This window comes from Linepithema humile, chromosome 4, assembly GCF_040581485.1.
Source record: "Linepithema humile isolate Giens D197 chromosome 4, Lhum_UNIL_v1.0, whole genome shotgun sequence".
Classification (NCBI taxonomy): domain Eukaryota; kingdom Metazoa; phylum Arthropoda; class Insecta; order Hymenoptera; family Formicidae; genus Linepithema; species Linepithema humile.
In genome coordinates this window covers 17,735,684-17,756,760 of record NC_090131.1, presented here as the reverse complement: position 1 = coordinate 17,756,760, position 21,077 = coordinate 17,735,684, and the positions used below count along the sequence as shown (strand labels likewise).

The 21,077-nt window shown below is 40.0% G+C and overlaps 1 protein-coding gene across 1 annotated transcript in view; it reads right to left on the bottom strand.

The window, feature by feature from the left end:
- Positions 1–21,077, bottom strand: part of LOC105670905 (lachesin-like) — a 33,287-nt gene that overhangs the window by 1,108 nt on the left and 11,102 nt on the right. Inside the window, exons 2-8 of the mRNA XM_012364651.2 lie at positions 11,967–12,059; positions 10,017–10,138; positions 3,349–3,534; positions 2,625–2,817; positions 1,216–1,344; positions 1,014–1,130; positions 233–403 (exon numbers count right to left, since the gene is read on the bottom strand). Of these exons, the coding sequence (XP_012220074.1) occupies positions 233–403; positions 1,014–1,130; positions 1,216–1,344; positions 2,625–2,817; positions 3,349–3,534; positions 10,017–10,138; positions 11,967–12,054 (1,006 nt within the window). The 5' untranslated portion in view covers positions 12,055–12,059. The remainder of the gene's footprint in view (positions 1–232; positions 404–1,013; positions 1,131–1,215; positions 1,345–2,624; positions 2,818–3,348; positions 3,535–10,016; positions 10,139–11,966; positions 12,060–21,077) is intronic.

Here is a 21,077-nt window from a genome sequence, read left to right as displayed (position 1 = left end):
AAAACTTCGAATATAAAGTCTAAAATTGTTACGAATTATATGAAGTCAACCTGTTCACGCTTGAAACTTTTTATATCGTATATCACATTTACGGTTTGTAAAAACTAGATTAAATTAAAATTCGAGAGAATTTGATAAAAGTGTAAATTTAATAATTTAATCAGGAATTTTTTTTATAATAAAATTATTGTAAAAATTCTCGTGTGCGATATCGATTATTATTATTATATACCTTGTAGTCTTATAGACCCTTCCGCTTTGCCGAAAGCGTTTTCAGCGGAACATATATAGGTGCCGAAATCGGATCGGTCCAGACATCTAACAGTGAGATTTAGCTGATATGCGTAATCATTGATGGTTACTTCTGATATGTCATGCTTCTCGTCCTCCAACAATTTGACTCCTGAGGAGAAAATATCTTCAAAAATAACTCTATCGAGAACACCTTATCTATATCTTTCAAAAGAAAATTCTTTTCCAGAAACGAAGGAAAGATTGTGTCAAAGGACATCCGTTATACGCCAACTTGGAGGACTTGCGACAAGAATACATACATATTTCCGTTCGTTTCGTACAAAAACTGATAACGAAATAAATAACAAAATTGACACAACTATTCTCACAGAGAAAATAACAGAGGGCTACATATTTTTATGGAATTTTTTTCCAGAGTCGCGGTACAAAAATATTTGCAACTTTTAATCCTTGTATACTATATATAATAAAATTGGCGTAATTATTTTCGGCGGAAAAATGTTATACAATGTATTTTTATCGCATCTTTTGCGAATTTTTTGTTGCAAAAAATATAAGTGAATTAATTGAATTAATGTAAATAAAATAAATTCACGCGAAATAATAACTAAGATAAATAATGGCAAAATATATATACCATATATATATATATATATATATATATATATATATATGTGTGTGCTATATTGGTTTTAGCATGCGGAAAACAAGTAGGCCGAAATCTCGTGCGCGTGTATCGTAGGCCGGTGCGCTCTCACCATTTCTGTACCATGTGTTCAAAGCCTTCGGCGAGGACTCCACGTAACACTGAAGAAGAACGTCACTGTCGACGGGCGCCGCTACTAACTGGTTTGAGACTTTAATCAGCGGTTTGACTTTAACGAGAAAGATGCAATTAGTCGCGCAACTCGGCCAAACGGGAGGAGGAAGTTGCTACCTCGTTAGCACGCATGCACTTACAACGGACATTGACGTAATATCTCTTGCTGACCGACGGCGGCACTCCGTTCGATGCGATGCAGAGATAAGATCCCATCTCCTGCCGCTGAACACCCCTCAGATGAAGCTGCTCGCCCTCGTACGATCGCGCTGTTTTTCACATTTTTTTTTTTACGAAAAATAAGAGATCCAGAAATTTTGATTTTTTAATAATTAATCATCTTTGTCTTTGTCTTAACGCGATCAATTATTTTTCATACGCCATCTCCTTCGTACAGAAATATACTACAGCATATCTGTACGATTTTTCTTATACAAAATTAGAGAATTATAATGAATGCTTAACCATTTCTTCGACATTCTTTAATTATAATATTATTCTCAAATTTAAACAAGGACCTTGTTCTTAAAATGTTAATGTGCCCCTTTTTAGAAAAAAAATTCTCATCGATCGAAAGAAATTCTATTTCTTTTATACATTAAAATATTTACGAAATATGAGTATAAAAGCGTCCTATTAAAGAAGCAGTCATTAAAAGATTATGAAACAATATGAAACTGGAGTTCTCTGATATGTGTGTACGAAAGGAGACGGCGGAATCACTGGCGGGATGAAGATACCGCGGCAGCGTACGCTCTCACGATGCAGTGTACACACTGAATATTGCAATCGGGTACGCGAGTCGATAGGGGGCCGCGGCGAAGAGGAAATATATGTAAAGTCAACATCCATCACTCACAGTCAGGAAGGCTAATCGGACGGCTGCTTTTCCGCGGGACACGGCGCGCGGCGGACCCGAACAGACTCGCCCCGCTGAACGCCGGACGCTTTTTAAAAGCGATCCGGGAAATATTTCATCTTCAAAAATTGCGCGGCCCTCGCGTATGGATCAATTAAAGATGAATCGCCGCGACAGCGCCATTTAGCTACGACCAATCGCGCTCTTTTCGGAGTCAGCATCGTAATCATTAATCAGTCACGGCGACGGTAAAAATTTCATTTATTTTCGACGGTGGCGCATTTCATGTTAATGGCGCATCTCGGTGGGGAATATGATGGAATTTTAATTCACCAATTTGAGACCGCGATAGACGGTTATCTCTTCTTTATGCAATAATACAAGCATGACCGGTGATTAGCAACTAATCAAATTAAACTCTTATTATCATCCGCGAATCGCGTGAAACCGTGCTTTTGTCAATGTCAATTATTCTATTCTATTTCTGTTTTCCCAGATATCTTGCAAAACACATCAGTGTCTTATAAATTTTCAATCAATTTAAATAAATAAAGTTTCGCGTTTACTTCGTATTTTACTTAGCTCCCCGATTTTTCTTCATTCTTATTTGAAATATTCTTTTTACTTGGATTTTTTCGCATCTCGTCTAATGTTTGATGGGTCTGAACAGATTACTTGTTAGCAGCGTACTTCGCTTGACAATGTGCTCATTCCTCAAAGTGATGTTCCGGCCGTCCTCCCGGCGCCAGATCACCACCGGTTCCGGGGTGCCGGTGGCTCGACACCGCAGTCGCAGATCGCCGTTCTCCTTGGTGGTCAGAAGATCCGCCGTGTCATCCAGATCCATGATGTCTGGCGGTATCACGACTTTCATGTAACCGGTCTGCGCGCAAGATATGCACATCTTTGTTACTAATATTCGATGCAAATGTTAGACTTTCATGGAATTGAGAAAAAATATCTAACGAATATATCGATATCCGAATTCGCGATGCTAAGATTGCTGCTGATTCATCATATTTGTAATTATTTCTGAAAGAGATGAAATTACGAGGAAGCGTCTGTATGCGATACATTAATAAGAGCGTATAATAATCTTCAAAAATATTTCTATCCTAGTGCTTTAACCAACTTTTTTTTTCTCATTTGCGACCGTAAACAAAAATCAGTGAAATTTCGACAAATTCATTTCGACGCAATTTGAAAAAAGTAATTTGCTAGAAGCGCATTTCGCGTAGCGACACGAATGTTCTCCACTTTGTACGGATATACGCGCATTGTGCACGTTGCATTCATGCAGCATTTGCGTCGTATAGAGAGTCGGAACGACATATCGTCCCCTATTCGGCGGCGGCGTGGAACGTGATAGAGAAGGACGATGACTGCTGCGCTAATGTTCAGCGGTTCTACTGACCTGGCTCCTCATAGGATCCGTATTAACTTGACACATGTACGCGCCGGAGTCGTTCGGCTGAACGTTAGTCACGTGCAGCTTCCATGTGTTATGGCCGTTGTGAGTGACGGACAGACGCTGGTTGTGCGCTACCATGTGCGTCTGAATGGCCAAAATCGCACGCGAGTCCGACTTTATCCAGGCGACCTGCGCGTGATGTAACAAAAGTGCTCATTTCGCTTACCATAGCGAGAAATAGCCCGTAGCGTAATGTTTTCGAAAAATTAATGCAGCCCATGCGTTTAATTGCGGACACAATGTTTAAAAAAAAATCACGCGCACTCGACAGATCAATTAATATTCACTTATCAATTATTCAATATTTTATAAATAATATGTAAATAATATTTTTATTGTAAATTTATAAAGCTTCTCAAATGGAATTTTATGCAGAGATGTTTTTAAATATTATTTAACATTATACATTTCTTTATAAACATTTCGCTCGGATGTCAAATTAATTTTTAATGTATCGTTAGCGATCGCGGTAGTTGAAAAATGTATATTTAATTTAACTGGCAATGTAGCCGAATAATATTCCCCTTTGATATTTGCGTGGCAAATCACAAATAGTACTCACACGGGTGGTTGATAAACGCAGGTTAATAAATGGATTTTTCATGAAATTGTAATTAAACGTCGATAGTAATTAATTTGAATTTTACCTCTCGCAAATGTAATTATTGAGAAAATAATATAATTATTCCATAAACGAGTCACAGAAAATAACGACAGCTCTAAGAAACTCCATACATATTTCAAACCGCGTTATTTTTCTAGTTTTACATAAAATCTATAACTTTCACAATCATAATAATATCTTCTTGAACGATCGCCACAAAAGAATGCCATAAAGATAAATAACACGAACGCGGAAAAGAGAAATCTCCGCTCTTTCTCCGCGCAGGGAGGACAGGAAGGGGGAAAGGGTTGTATTTTGCACGGGGAGGGTGCGAAAGCGAAGTGAGATCGGGTCGCTTTGTGCGAGGAGCGCGAACTCTTCATTAGCACGGCGCCGGCTGCAAGCGCTTAAAAAGCGTCGCGGTGCTTGCGAAAGGCGCTTATCGGTATTCATACCGGCCGTTGGAGCCTGCACTCTCAAATTCTGCTCGGGTTTACACCCTTCCGCGCTCGTAGTCCTCCCCCTCCTCCTCCTATCCCCAGCCCGGTGGAGGGTCGACAGCTCGATCTGTCATATTTCAGACGGCGGCGCGGCCATTGAGCGGATGAAAGGGCTTTTAAACCACGGACAAAAGCCCGTGTTGCCGAGTTTCGATCGGCAATAGAATTTAAGGCGCGCATAAACACGTGAAAGAATATCGCGATTTATGTTACCTGTTGGAAATAACGCTTTCGCGGCGACGACGACGACGACGACGCGCTCGTCCGCGCCGGTGACAATCCTTCGCACACCGGCAGCAATTGACGGGTGTCCTTACGGACATCCGATATATCTGACGCGCGCTCGAGACGCTCTATAGTCGCGTTACATCTTAGGGTATTGCATTTACGACGATATTAGGTGGCATTTGGCCAAGTTTAGTACTTGTATTCAAATGTACACGTCGGAGTTTCGCGTTTCTCTCTCACGCGAATTTATCCGCATTAACATATATCTATTTCCAGGTTACATTTGAAACAAATTATTCCGTATTTTGTATTTAAAAAAAAAAAGCATACCTCTCTCAATTAATTCCGAATAAACTTTACTGACGTAACAGTATTCTAATTGCAAAACTTGAACCCCTGCAGAGAAACATAGTACGAAGAGCTTTAGATACGACTGCGCACTGGTCTGTGCACGGGACTGTAGCAAAGGGTTAAATTCCGAGATTAGAGGCCACCGGATACACGAGACACACGATTACATGTAATGCGACGAGTTCGACGCAGCTGCCTAAATTAAACAGCTTCCAATGTATCTCGACACGTGCGGGCGCGCGTTTTCGTTTCGCGGCGAATTTGTTTTATTCGCGAGCGACCAAATTGCGCAAACATATTTTCTCGACGGATACAATATGCAAATATTCTTTTATACAGAGTATCTTAGACCAATCGTACAACGCTCGTTAATAGCAAAACATTTATAGTTCATCCCGAAACATTATTACCGTGCCGAACAAGTAAGTTTGTATTGATGTGATCCTTTGTGTTGATTATATCCCATAATTTCATAAAATGATTATATATAAATATTAAATGTAGTTTAAAATTACATAAATTTTATTTAATATGCTCCAAAAACACTTTATTACAAAGTTTATTAAAAATTTATGTTTTTGTCATTTCGGATTTTGTCATCAATAAAAAAAGAATTTGTAACATTATATCATGTAACTTGCAATAACGTTTTGAAGTAGATTGTATAATACAATTACAATTGTATTATTATTATTACAATTGTATAATACAGGATGTCCCATGAGAAGTTGCTGAAATTAGTTAGCTGTCAATTTTTAAGGCACATAAAAAGTAAGAAAAATAAAATATCTTTTAACAGTGGACATTTTGCAGTTTTATTTATGTATAAACTAGAGACAATATTTTTATCATTAAATAAACATTTATTAAAAAATGCCAAATATCGCTAATTTTAATGGTATATATTTTTGATGTGCGCACCGTCAGAATAATAATAAAAATTAAGTCAATTTCAAAAATTATAACTGGAATTGTAACTTTTGTCGCATAAAGTTTTTTTATAGTTCCCAAAAGTGACTTATTTTTTGTTATAATTCTGAACGGTGCGCATTTCAAAAATATAAACCATTAAAATTAGTAAAAAATTTAGCACTTTTTAATAAACATTTATTTAATAATAAAAATATCTCCGATTGTTTTTAGTTTATATGTAAATAAAATTGCAAAATGTCCTCTGTTAAAAAATATTTTATTTTCTTGCTGCCTATGTGTGTTTAAAAATGACAGCTAATTGGTTTCAGCAGCTTCCCACGTGACACCTTGTATGTTTTATATTTTCCTTTTTTTGTAGATTATTAAAATGTCGCAGTACGAGAGTATCTGGCAAACACCGCTTTGGCTGCAAAAATTATTAAAAAACAGGTACACGCAACAATATTAACTACTGTAGCGAAAAAATGGACATTGAACAAAGTTGCAGACTTCTATAAACTTAATTGGGAAGATATGCACCTAAGAGTAAAAAAGTTCTGACAGGTCCATGTAATGCAAACAGCAATCGAGCCTAACGAGCTCTCGCTTCAGTCTATTGTCGTATTAGAGCACTGTTCTCTAAGAAATGCCGAAGGAAGAATTGATGATATCCATAATGAAGAAATATTTCAAAAATATCAAGGACAGACAGAAGTACTTTGTACAGAAGAGCAATAAAAATTCTTAAACACTATAAGAGTCATCAGAAAATCGTTGCAAAGTTCTATGATATATAAAAAAAACAGTTTGAGAGAGCAAATAAGAAAATATAACATTTATAGAGAACAAAGTAGATCAACAAATTTTTTTCAAGTTAATTGCGTGAATTTTTGACAATCTGATTGATCAATTTTAAACACTTCCTATTTAAAAACTAGTATATAAATAACTAATAACTTCATGAAAAATAGCGTATACATATATCAGAACAAACGATCAATAATATCAAAATTTTTTGCTATTTTCTTGCTACATTTTACCTACAAGAATATTTTTGTTGCTCTAACCAATAAAAAGTTACGAAGAGCTAGATAGTTTAAGCTACCGAAGTCGTTGTAAAAATAGCATATATGTATGTCAAACCAAATGATCAATAATATCAAAATTTTTTGCTATTTTTTTTACTACATTTTACCTACAAGAATATTTTTTTTATTTAGAGCGCTTTTTCAAATGGTGTTTTCGTTACTTTCAATGACAGAATTTTGTTTAAAATAGACTGAGAACTCTAGAACTCTTCGGGGGGCATCCAGAACTCTGATCATTTTTTTTCAAATTCAAGAAATGGGGTGTCAACTTCACAGAGATGCAATCTCAACATTTTGGTATAAACGAGCGTTGTACAGTTAGTCAGTGAACACCTCGTACGTATAAAAGAATTATATAAATCGGGATTGATTAAACTAATAATCAAAAATAATATTTTGCGTGCGTGAGACTTCGATGCGTTAATAATACATTTAAACAAAACAAGAAGTGAAACAAAAAAGTAAATGTTATTGCAATTATTTATCGGACATTGAATTGAATAATTATTAACTTTTGACTCTATGCAAATGTGCAGATCAATGATCGCAAATATTTATGGAAAAAAATACACAAATAAATGAATGCAAAATCGTAAGATATTTCGCATCGCAATTCGAATTCTATAGTCGCAATTGTTGTTTCGCATCGGGCGAAGATTTATGAATTAAATAAACTACAGTTTAAAAATTCTCACATTAAAATTTCACTTTTAGTAAAAAATTTTAAATCCGTTACTTTTTATTATAAAAGACAAAATGTCTCATTCATAACAAATTCAAATCCGACATTAATAATTTCACAATCACAGTAATTTTTTATACAAATTTCCATTTAATCGCGATCTTGCTGAAATGTGTAAAGTGCATATAAACGGTGTCGCAAAGTCAGCACGATGGCGAGGTTACGAGCAAAAGGGGCGGAGAGGAAAAGAGGAGGAGGAGGAGCTCGACGGCAAAAATCAGGACTATTCACCGGCGCTATATTAGCGGATCTGATTTATGTCCTTTCTTCCGTCGCTTCCTTTCTCTTTCCGGGGGAAGAGGCAACCCTTCGGCACAGCCGCGAGCGACAAGACGGTGGCGAGCATCTCCCGAACACGCTTCAATAGCGTTAGAAACGCGATAGGAACGATTGTCGCGATCCCAGCGCGCAATCAAACTTGGACTTCTTCTTGAAAGTGAATTACTCGCCTAGTCTATCCCGGTAGGGGGATTCCCTGGACCCTGGCGCACTACTCAACGCTTTCCCCACGTGCATTAGTGACCGTAGACGTGCGAAGAACACGTACGTAGCCGTGTTAAATCATGGTCAATGCTGGCGCGGGGCAGGATTGCGCCGAAAAAACATGCGAACCGCTGACTCAGCAGCTAAATTGTACGAAAATTGATAACGTCCGTTAAAATAAAGATGTAAACACTCCAGAACAAACGCGTCAAATTGTAATGATAGGTTTCTCGGCCAATTTGATGGCAATTTTTGTTCAATGAAACTTGGAACCGATAATTTTCGAGTGACCAGCGACCGTGAAAATGAGAGGTTTCTCGCAAGCCAAGCTTCGGAAGAGAAAATAGATAAGATAATTTCATTTCTCTTCACAAGCGGACTTTATTTCTAATAAAATTTTAATCTAAAATTTAATCGCATCGATTTTTGAAGATAAGCGATGATGCTAGAAAAGAGATCGATTTTGCAAAATGCTTGTTATTAAAATTTTATTCATTCCGGTTTATTTAGAAAAGTTGAATATATTACGTATTTTTGCAATGTTAGATTTAAAAAGATTGACGCGTTCATAAGAGAAATTTTCATTTACGAGGAAAATTCAGTTAATATTCGATCTCCGTGCCACTATTTGTCTCTCAGACTTTTTTGTGAATTTTGTTTTTTAATAAAAATTCTAGATTTTTCACAAAAAGGCTGAATTTACAAAGAGCTTGCGATATATTTATAGTCACTGCAATGTAAGTATATTGACGGAGAAAGCAGCGTAGCGAGACCGATCGGAGTAGGTAGTTTAGTCGATATGTAAGCGATGTTCTTCTCGTTGTCTCGACACATTCTTTCTGTTGTCTCGATGCATTCTTTCTATTCTGCCCTGCTATCGTTGGAAAATGTACGGAATACTCGACAGTTCCGCTTGATTTACATTGTTTCGCTATGCAGATCCAAGGGAAACATCTTGACATTTGTGGCGTCGCTCGCGGCTGTTCTCTTAGGACTTCGAAAAACTTGGCGGATAATATATACTTGACATTTTTACGAGAGCTAAGTTATCTCTCTATATGTAAATTGTCCTCTTTGCTAATGTAACACGAGTTTAAAACTAATGTAACATCATAACATTTAATAAAATCGACCCATGGACGAGTAGAATAATTGCGCGAATTAAAGAGATGTAACTTTTCTAATTTTTGAATTTTAAATTCCAATATAAATCTTGTTTAAGAATATAATTAACTCAAAGGAGTTCAATAATTGCTCACTAATAGCGTTTTTATCATTTTTTCTTCTCAATTTCTTATTTTTAACATATTTATTAATTGTAATGTTTTACGTTACTTTTCCCTTTTCGCAGTATAATTGATGTACATTTGAAGCACTTGGCAGCACATTGCTTAACAATTGTGCGTTTCAAATGACCATAGCTCGAGATGGTGCCTCTCGCGTAATAGTAGTCGGCGAGTAGTGCACCGTTAAAATTATCGCGGCCAATTACCGCGCCGCAACTAAATATGGAATACTATATCTCCATGTGTTGTTACCTCGCAATTGCCCGGCAATACAATTCGTCCGGGCCGCCAGGCGTCCCGGGGTATATTATGTGAAAATGCGATTTAGACCGCGCCACTTACAATTTCGAGCGTTGGCCCTAATCGACTAGCTAATTACACGCGCTCACTCGCGAGAGCGAGCGCGGGCGCATTTACCTTGTAAGACTGAAGATGATTAACGACGCAGGTGAAGGAGACGTCGCGACCTTGAGTGACCGTGTGGTTTTCCAGGAGTGCCAGAAATTCGGGCAGGATCTCGGACTTGGACTGCGTTTGACCTGAATTATGCAATTAACGATTATGCGCCGCGCGCGACTAACGATCCACGAAGTTAATCCTTAATTAGCACTCGGCCAACTTGCCGACGCCGCCGACGCCGATACGTCGCCGTAACGAATATGATATATGATACGGCGGCGTATATTAGGGAAATTTCGGGGAAACGGCTGCCGAATACGGGAATGCCCATCATCTTTTTGCGTGCCGCGCGCGGCAAAATTTAATCTGAATCGCCGCGTTATTTATGCGCGTAATGCGAGCGACCGCTCGGCCACGTCACCGCGCGATAATCACAATTCTTTCTGTGCGTCGTATGCGCTTGATGTACCGTTGGCGTCTCCCATCCCGCACGAGATGACCCAGAAAATCTCAATTTTAAATAGAAATTAATTCTGAAATGCAGATCTCCTTTATTATGTTAAGCGCGATCTGATTATATTACTTTTTATTTCGCTTATAAATAAAAATATATGTCACATTTAATTGTTACGTTTGCCCCAAATTCACGTATACGTTTCTGTTATAATAAAATGGGGAAGGTATACCTTCCCCATTTCATTATTTTATAAGTACGGTACAGCTTGATGGTAGTTTTTATTATCGTGGCACGTGGATATTTGGAAAAGTCAATACGCCGCAAAGTATGTTATTATCCGTCCGAATTCTCTCGTAGACCCTACAATCCCCGGAGATCACGCAGGACGATATTCACCCTTCGCGTTCGCCCGCGGCGGATTACTCGTTCAACGCGACGTCACGTTTTTCACGCGGCAGTCACGCATTGATCATCCCCGCAATAACAGAATGGATATCTAATGGGTGAAAAAAACGGGGAAATGTATTCTTCCTGTATCCTTCTAACTTCTCGAAGCGAGCACGCGAGCACGAAGGAAAGGGGAGAAAGTTTCCGCGAGAAACGGGGTGTTTATTAATCACGTGGAACACGGCCGAGCGAAAGTTCGCTGACTTGTGGAGTAATCATCATCTATCATGATCTATCGCGTGGAAAAGCTGCCCCGAAGACCAGGTAGTATTTTTGCTAGTCCGCACATGCGGGTCGGGTGCTCGACGACTTATGCATTACGATTTATGCCTCTTGCGCAAATTGAGAAATCAACCGACTGCGAGTATCGTTTTCGAAAGAAAACTCCGATGATAACATGATGGAGATTGAAATTCTCGAAACTCACGTCAATTATAGGCATTTGTCATATCTCTCGTAACTTATTTTGTCGCTACTATTTTCTGTCATATAAATCCAATTTATTTTTCATTCTTGGAAAAAATAAATTTTCCTCAAAAAGAAATACAATAACAATTTTTTTATTTCTCCCTGCATTTGTAATGCGATTTCGTGCAAATATCTTACGTATTCTTAAATTTGAAAATTAAATGCTGTTTCTTTCAAATGCAGTGCGCGATAACAATAATAAATAAATAAATGTAGCGATGGAACGCGAGCATCTCTCGTCGCCCACCCGAGGCAAGAGAAAAGTCGGCGGCTTGTACCACTTTGCAATTCCTGCTTCTTTTCAAGCGGGGATTCTTTTTAAGCTCTCGCGGAAAGGCGAAACTACCGATAGCGATGCCTGTGCAAGGATTCTATTTGATTCTTACCGAAACTGGAGCAAAGAACAGCGGCACAAAAGTAACGGCACGATACACCGTGGGCGTTCGCGGGCGAGGAAAGAAGAATTCTGTCATTTCGTGCGGATTAAAAAACTTGTAACTTTTGCCAAGTCGTAACCCGATCGATTCCTCTTCCCGCTCTTCGAAGATCTGCGGGCACACTTACCTTTTCGAGGCGGTATATTCGGTATATCTTACCGAGACTGACGTGGAGGAAGGCGGCGACAAGGATGCACAGTTCCGCGATGTTCCGCGATGCCATGCCATAGGGTAAGCCATACGCCATACGTACTGCAAGCAGAAAGTTGTGAAACATTTATTAAACAGACAAAACTCCACTCAAGACGTTTCTTCGGAACGAATTAAAATTTCTACCAATAGCGTATTGAATCTCGCGAGCGAGACACTCTGCGAGAAACGACTTTGAGCGAGAAAAGAGGGTGGTCGGAATCGGGATTTTCGCGTCGTCGACGCGTGCTCCGGATAAGGGTGGGTTCCAGCCCCGAATCGCGTGAATATTACTCGACAGTTGGTCGCCACATAAACGCCAAGCTGATATATCCTCCGTTTGCCGTTCTCTCTCTTTCTCTCTCTCTCTCTCTCTCTCTCTCGTCGACCAGCACCGCAATAATACCCTCGGATAGTGAGAGGTAACAGCCTCTCCGCACCCTCTCGCGATACGCACGCTCTGCGTCCGGGGGGGGGGGGGGGGGGCACACGTGCATGGACGCGTACGTATGTACATTATGTACGTAACGGCGCGGTCCGATGGTCAGATGAAAATTTCGTCCGTATGAAAGCGCGCCCTTTATGACTTCGGTCGCCTCCGCGTTCAACACCAAACATTCTACCGTCGCGAATATATTTAAGTTAAACGTTATTAAGTTAATAAAAGCAGAACCTATGTGGATACTCCGGTTAATATCCATGTTGCAGTGTAATAACGTAGCGATGAAAGCACCGAGCTCTGAAAAAATCGAACGAGTCGAATGGCGACATCGTGAATGATGTGTGCACGCCTGGAGATCGTAATAAATGCGAAAATAGAATCGCATACGTTACAAGGAAGGATGATGAACGCCGAATGCCTCTTTGAAGGACCGGCGAGTGGTCAAGATATCAAAAGCTCCTTTGATTTCGAGCGCGCAGTATGTTGCCTGTCGTACGTTGCGAAAGCACATTCAACAATTTCTCTTCGATATGAATAATCAAGCGTATATTCGTTGGAGAGATTGAAAATGATAAGAGGAAACTTAGGTATAATTTACCTCAAAGGATATATCTAACGCGTATATTTGTAATGTGAAATATTGTACAATTCTCATGTTCGTGACATAATTAATCAAATTTTACGAAAATAGATTCGTACTTGTCATAATTTCATTACAAAAAAGATATCGCCTATCAATTATCGATTATTGATTATGTATTTTTATCAGATTGAGAAATTAATATTTACACGTTGAACGATAATAAGACACGCCAACTTTGGAGATGTTTTTTCAGAGATAACCAAATAGGAGTAGCTGTATGATACTTTATTAATAAACGGAATTAGAGTGAATTGCAAAATTAATAAAATTGCGCAAATGTCGTATGCTCTTGGTTCTCATTTCCACCTCATGATTCAATAAGAGAATTAATAAAGAGAAATACCAAAGCGAGTTGAACAGAAATATTTTCTCGCTCAGCAAATTTAATTTGTTCAAATACATCTCAGCTTGTTCAAATAATTTAATTATATACAGCTACCAAAGAAACTTTATAATATTTCGATCAAAGATCGTTGTGTCGCAAGATGAAGAGTCGAAAATTGGTAAGTCGATGCGCGTCTACGTTATTAGATTTACATTATGTTCCATTAACGTGCATAAAATGAACTGCGTAGCCTCTTGTTAGTAAAAATAAAGTCGAAAAAAATTCTCTTATCTTCGGCAACTTTCGATGTAAAGTTAAAGAGCGCTCAAGACTTCTCAAGTACAATATTAATGTATAATATAATATACATCAGACATTCTCTCTGCTATTATGTTCACATTACGAGCAGTCACTTTAGTTATAAATATAGAAAATTATCGTTCGGGCAGATTTCACAGACATTTTATTTTCGTCGAAATAGACCATCGTGATATCGCGACGACGCGAGATATTTTCGATCGAAGAGAAGACGTAAGGAAGACATGATACTTGGACGGTAACTTTGGCTCCTCGCCTGCCGCTCTCTTTCGCCGTAATTCTCAATTTCATTTTTTTTTTGTCTCGCATTTTAGCACTCCCGACTCTCGAAGCGCGCGGAAAGGAAATAAAAGCCGCGGCGGCGGCATCACCTATCCGTTCGTTTTATCAGGTTTGCCGCCGGAGCTGTTACTTACGCGTTTCCGCCGGCTCATTTTATTTTGGCTCTTACTTCTTTTTTCTACCTTTCTCGCGGCCGCGGCGTTGCGCTTCTCTCGATCGCAATTCTCGTGTGCACTTAGCGAATACACTTTCCCCGCGACGGCGCATCCACCGTGCTCCTTTGCATACGGCTAATCTTCTCACCGGATTTACAGGTAGTTCGTTTTCGTACGCACCGGCGGAAAGTAAATATTCAGAGTTTCTTCACTGCAAGAAAATCACCTTCCGCCGGATCTCGTCCCGACTGCGAGAGTTTAACGCCCGCGCGCACTCTCCCTCTCTCTTTCTCCCAATATTTGCGCCAGCGATCAGGGATATCGGTTTATTCCGCGCACGAAGTAAGGATACTTTTGTTTGTATCTTCGACTGAAGCGTTTGCTTCGCATTTGTGTTTGCCGTGAAAATTTAATTCTTAAAAAACATAGTGAAAATTAATGTTGCGTAGACATTTAATCGCGTATTGCGGTCAGATTTTAAATGCTAATGTGCGCGGAAAATTAGATTACAGTTAAAACATTTTTTTACGCTTTTCATGCTGGCTTTTTACAAGTCATTTAAGTGGCATATTGCGTAACGAGAGAATCTAATTAATTTGATAATGCACACTAATCCGGCACATAATATCGCACCTGTCTGCAGCTGCGTTATATGTGCGTCCATTAGGATAATTTACACGCCGCGTTTGGCAAAGCACGAGATAAACGTCGCATTTAAGCTGCCTCGGAAATCAAGTATCAAGCGTGAGACGACGTGAATACGCCAATTCGTCGATAATGCGCCTGCCAAGGATTACCGCTCTTGGGTAATCCTCCACATTAGGCACGCGGACATGAAATGTCGGATACGGGGAATACCGGTATACTATGGAATACCCTTTGTCAAGCGCACACATCCACCTCTAACGACAAACGCCATTCCGTAATAAAATAATTCCGCACAATGTAAGACCCGACAAATTGAATACAACATTCGAGCGACACTCCGAGCGAAACTGCGGGATTTAATTTTCCGCGCTGCCGAGTTCTCGAATTGCGGCGAAAGTTGGCAAAGCAGCCCGATTAATTACAAATATCTGATTTCAATCGCTAATTGTAAAGATCCTCATCCCGTATCTCGGGTCGCGAATGAAACAATGATAAATGCGTTTCACCCCCCGAAATGGTTTCGCGTTTCGTAACAAAGAAATTTGATCAATCATCCACTCGACGTTCATGAATGGGAGATTTATCGACTCCTTTCCCTATCGAGAGGTGATGTATATCACTTAGTTGAAAAAAGGAACTTTTCCTCCCCAATAAAAATTCACCCGCGGAGAGACGAGCAGCGAAACTTGGCTGACATATTCATCCGCTCGCCCGGCTTGATCTGAGAAAGTGCAACTGCCATTTCCCCTCTTATTCCGCTACGTAGGCTCGCGTTTCTCCGCTCCTTTCTCTTTCTCCCGCGAAACTTTCGTTAACACGGAAGATTGATTATTGATAAGGTATCGCGGCGCGACGGAGATTGCCGAGGTGGCTCGAGAGATTTTCGTAACCGCACCGGCTTATCGCTACTTAATACGCGATTATCGACGGTATAAATTGCGAAAAACTTTAATCGGATCTTGTGATTCATCGTGTCTTCCCAAGTTTTAAGCTAATCTTGTGAGAAAGTCCGTAATTACTCAAAGATGACAAAAGGAGCCTTACTCGAACGTTTTTATTTTCAATTAGCTTATCCGTGTTAATTAACCGATTAAAGAAAAACATTTTGAACACCAAGACTGTTATAATTTATTATTCTATTGCTTTTATATTATTATTATTATTATTATTATAGTGATTTCAAATTAATAAACAATTCATTCAGACTTAGATTTTTTATTGCTGCGTAACTCTTCTATACGAAAGATACCTACACGTATCTGCTCGCGGCACGATAATTAACGCTAGATAACAATTCCGCGTGTGCAGGCAAGTGATTCCGTATATTTACGGAGCATTTTCAGTATCGAATTCCACGTCTGACAAACTTCTACACAGCACAATAACCACACAACATCCGCCGGTAGTACTGCAATAACTGAACCCGCGCCGCGGCATATTAAATTTCTTCGTTAACTATGTACTATACTAGCGATTACGGGAACGGACACGCCATAATTATAACGATAATTATAATGTTTCGTTGTCGATGCGTCTCGCGACTTATAATAGAAGCGCGCATAAGATTGCTCGGCGTGTTTTTCTCCCCCCTTTTTTCTCGTCGGTTATGCATAATAAAAGTTAACGGAAGGAAGGAAAATACGGTAATACGTCATATCAAAGTTCAATACATTCTGGGGAACAGCGGTGTATCCGATAATGCTCGATCTTCGTCTCTGCTTGTTTTTCGCGTTCGGTAATGCTTGGATAAATAAAGAATAGCAACTAACGGCGGAATGTTTGCGCAACGAAAGATGTCATCTTTACTATTGAATTAATTAAAAAAACAGACATTTATCTCGATAAAAGTCAGTTTTACTTTTACGTGAAGCATGGGGATAACAAGTAAACAGGATAATAATTACGGAATTTTGATGTCGCTGGCAAACAACATCACAATTCATGATAATATATTCATAAGAAATGTTATTTAACCCCGGCTGACTTCGCGCACGCGCGATTTTACGTTTATACTTATTATCGGGAAATTAAACATGCGACACTACATTATGTATATATTCACCGAAAAATATAGTAATTTGCCGTTCATATAATGCGCCCGAAATTATGCGCGCGCACAATAATTCCGCAGTTGTAAAAAGCGTATCGCGGAAAAGAGCATTAACGTGACTGCCGGTGAACGACTGTAATCGCGCTCGCATCGCAGTGCATTACCGTCGAATAAAATGTTGAAAGGTCAGCTAACAAATATCGCGGAAAATTCAGGGATTAAAACAAATCTCGATAATGCCGCGTCGCGCGAGCGCGCGTAATAAAATGTACACCACAATATCATGCATTTCGCGGAAAAATGTTCCGTCCAGGCGAATTTTCCGCCGCCGCGTATACCGCCGTCAAACTCACGATCTCTAAATTTTGTTCCGCGCCCGAGCGAACTTGTCGGCAAACTTTTTTCTCCCCTCCCCCCTCCCCCCTCGAGCTTAAAATAAATATTCTCTCACGATATCGCTGCGCGAGCTACTTTGTTAATTATGTTATAGGGATTGCTGCTGAAGTTCCTGTAAAAGAAGTTATATGTCCGTCTGCTTTGGCCAGCTTCCCCGGAGTCAGTCATCCCCCTTTCCCTCTCTCTCTCTCTCTCTCTCTCTCTCTCTTACCCCACCCCCTTCCGACCCGCTAAACTTAATTTACTATCTTTTACTATCTAACTTTTGTCAGCGGGACGTCTTGCGCCTGGCTTTCGTGTCGTCCGCTGAACAAACCGTAACAAGTCGTGCCGGTGATGCCTGCACGACTTGGTCTGCAAAATGTACCTGACGAAGTAAATTGCGTTGTTGCGGCAGCCTTTATGACAAACGCGCTCGTAATAATAATACACATATTTAGTCATCTTTTCCACGCGGCGTTACAACCGCCGTTTTTGCCGGACGAGCATGTCACGTCAAAGAATAAACCCGCGGTCGTTAACAGTAATATATACTAGGTGCGCAACTAAGTTTCCGGGTTTTTTTTATCAATGCAAAATGGAAAATTTCAAGAGAAATACAAAAAACGGTTTATTCAAAATATCGTCCCTCGCTAGCTACACATTTTTGCCATCTCTCTGGCAATACATGAATACCGCGACGATAAAACGACGCGTCTTTGAATCGAAACCATTCATCCAACCAATTCTGCACTTCTTCGAAATTGGCCAAGTGTAGCCCAGCCAAGCCATGCGCCATCGACCGGAACAAGTGATAATCGGAAGGGGCCAGGTCTGGTGAATACAGCGGGTGCGGTAGCAGATCCCATTTCAGCGTTTTGATGGTGTCCTGGACGATGGAAGTGCGATGGCACGGAGCGTTGTCGTGCTGCAATATTACTCGTTCGTGTCTCGTGTCCCATTCTGGCCGTTTTTCGAGCAATGCATGGTTCAAATTTATCAGTTGTTGTTGTCTTGTGTTTGCGTATCATTTTCATCCAATAACGCTTGCAGATCGGCGTCCTCAAATGTTTTTGGTCTTCCGGAGCGCTCCTTGTCCTCAGTGTCGAAATCGCCACTTCTGAAGCGTTTAAACCAATCTTTACAGGTAGTTTTCGATGGTGCATGTTTGCCGTAGGCTTTCTTAAGCAAACGACCTGCTTCAGCTGCATTTTCTTTCAAGTTGAAGCAGAAAAGCAAAGCTTCCCGCAAATGCTGTTTAGTTGGCACAAAACTCGACATCTTTATTGTTAGAAAAAAAATTTTTGCGTTGCGATATGTGTTGGTATTATAACTGGTTATTGTTGACAGATGTCCAAGTTAATAAAAAAACACAACTTTAGACATGTATATCGACTACATGTATCGTTAGCGCCATTCATGTGTGAAACCCGGAAACTTAGTTGCGCACCTAGTACGTCGCTCTTGCGCACAATGTTTCCACGTAAGAGTAAATGTTTGCCTTGGCTGGCGTATTTGCATGCGTATCGTGAAATCCGTTTATTCGAGAGTGTGGAATAATTATGAACTTTTTGAAAATATATCTTTTACAAGACGATGTAATATTTATCTTTATCAATATGCAAAACGATGTATTTATTTTCGGTTCTACGGGAATTTTTATTTAAAATTTTAGAAAAATGTCATTTGTCATTTGCCAAATTAATTTTCTATACATGTTTATTCGACAAAAATAAAAAAATGCATTTAGTGTGCGTGATCCGATTTTCATTATACAGAACAATCGATTTATTCGGTTCGCTGTAAAAATTGTTATATAAACATTTAGAAAAATAACCTTGTCACTCTGTCGCTGAATTGAATTTCTATAAAATTTTTTGGCAAAGATAAAAAATGTATTTAATGGTGCAGTTTTCAAAAAAACAATGTATTTATTCGACTCGCTTCTACACATTTTTATTCAAACTTTTAGGAAAACAATCTCGTCACTCTATCACTCTATCGTTGAATTAAATTTCCATCAGTATATTTCTTCGGCAAAGATGAAAGATGTATTTAATGGCCTGGTCTGTGGAAACTGTGTGCATTTTCACGGTCGTTAGAAAACCGTCACCCTCCCCAAAGTGTTCACACCTCACCGGAATAGGTTGTACGTACTTGTCAAACCTCCAACATCTTACGTCACGCCATTCATATGCGGTTGACCATCGCTCGTGGCGACGTAATGACGAGCAAGTGCGACGTGAGGAACTCGAATTGCTTCTCTCCGGTCTATCTCTCCCCTCCGTCTCTCTCTCTTACGTGACACGCCGGCATGCAAAGGGCGCCGCGAAATAGCAATCGACTATCGATGAGCGAAACGTCGTTGTCGTCGTCGTCGTCGTCGCACGAGCAGGTTTCGAAGGGAATTCGCGATGGAACTTAAGGATTGTGGTTCAAACTGTCTGCGAAGTTAGAAGCCACCTTAACTCTCTCTCCGCATCCCCGGGATGCGGCCTCATTGCATACGACGTCGCTGCGCCTCCGTTTACCCACCCCTTCAGGCTACTCCCCTGCGACTTCTTCCGCCGCGATTCTCGCCGGTTGCATTTGGGGCATCGACACCGACGAAAAGTATCGGAGTATCGGCCGAGAGAGGCGATGTTCACTCATACGCTTTCCGCAGCCGCGAAGACGCGCTAAATCGAGCCGCAGGACACTACAGTATTTCGACACAACGCCGCGGTCGTACAACGGAACGTTAGCGCAAAAACGCTTAATATTACACTCGAGAATCATTTCTAACAATCCTCTATTTAATGGACTGCTGCGAAGCAGAATGCAAAGAATTATCCGTGTAAATTAAACAATTGTTGGCACAGCTTAAAACAGTCGGAACATGAATTTTAGCACACATATAAATGTGTAGACGATTTTAGCACCTAACCATCTTTTAACACGACCGCAAATGTCAACGGCTTAATCCTCGCCTATCGCGGCTGCGTCGAGTGCAGCGTATGCGGACGATAAGAATCATCGTGTGGAAAATCGGGTCACCCGAAGAATTCGAGGGAAAAGAACTACATTCGTAAAGAGGCTTAGCGGCGATAGGTTGGCGCCGCTACAGCACTTTGTAACACCGAGGATATATCCCCCCCCCTCCTCCTCTCGTTACTCCCTTTCGCTCCCCGAACAGGGCACGTAACAGAGGTCGATGATATTCAAACATCGAGTGATGCGCCGACCATTGTGTGTGTCGCGTTGATCCCTGAGTAATACGATGTGACGGATTTGCAACGAGAGAAAGTACGGCCGCGAGAGTCTCTCGTGGAGAATTAGAATGCAATGCAAAAATGAGAAAAGAACGGGCCGCGTATAGCCGCAATGCCTCGCGACGAGTGTTTGCCCGAAAGAGTTTCGCAATGAATGCAGTTGCAGCTGCATCGCAGCACTTATGCGCTCTAATATCTCGCGCTCTTTGCGATCTGCCATAAAGAAAAATAATTAAAATCAAATATTTTAGTCGCATATTTTGTAACATTTCGCATTTTTGCAAAAATTTCAATAAAGTTTCAATAAAGTTCCCGAAATTGTAATCTTTGATGCTAGAGAAGATTGATTCGTTTTAGATGAATTTCTCAAACTTTATTCTGCTTTAACAAAAAAATTTAAAAAATTTGTTGTGTTTACTTTAAAAGAGAAGTAAATAAAATTTCAATGTTGTGCATTTTTTATTTTTTCATAAGATAGCGGATGCACACGCTGATAAACAAAATAAATTTGATCGAAAAACCGAGCTCTTTTGAAATCAGAAGTAAAACTCGCGTTATTTTAAGGTTGAACAGAAACACTGCAGAAGAGCAA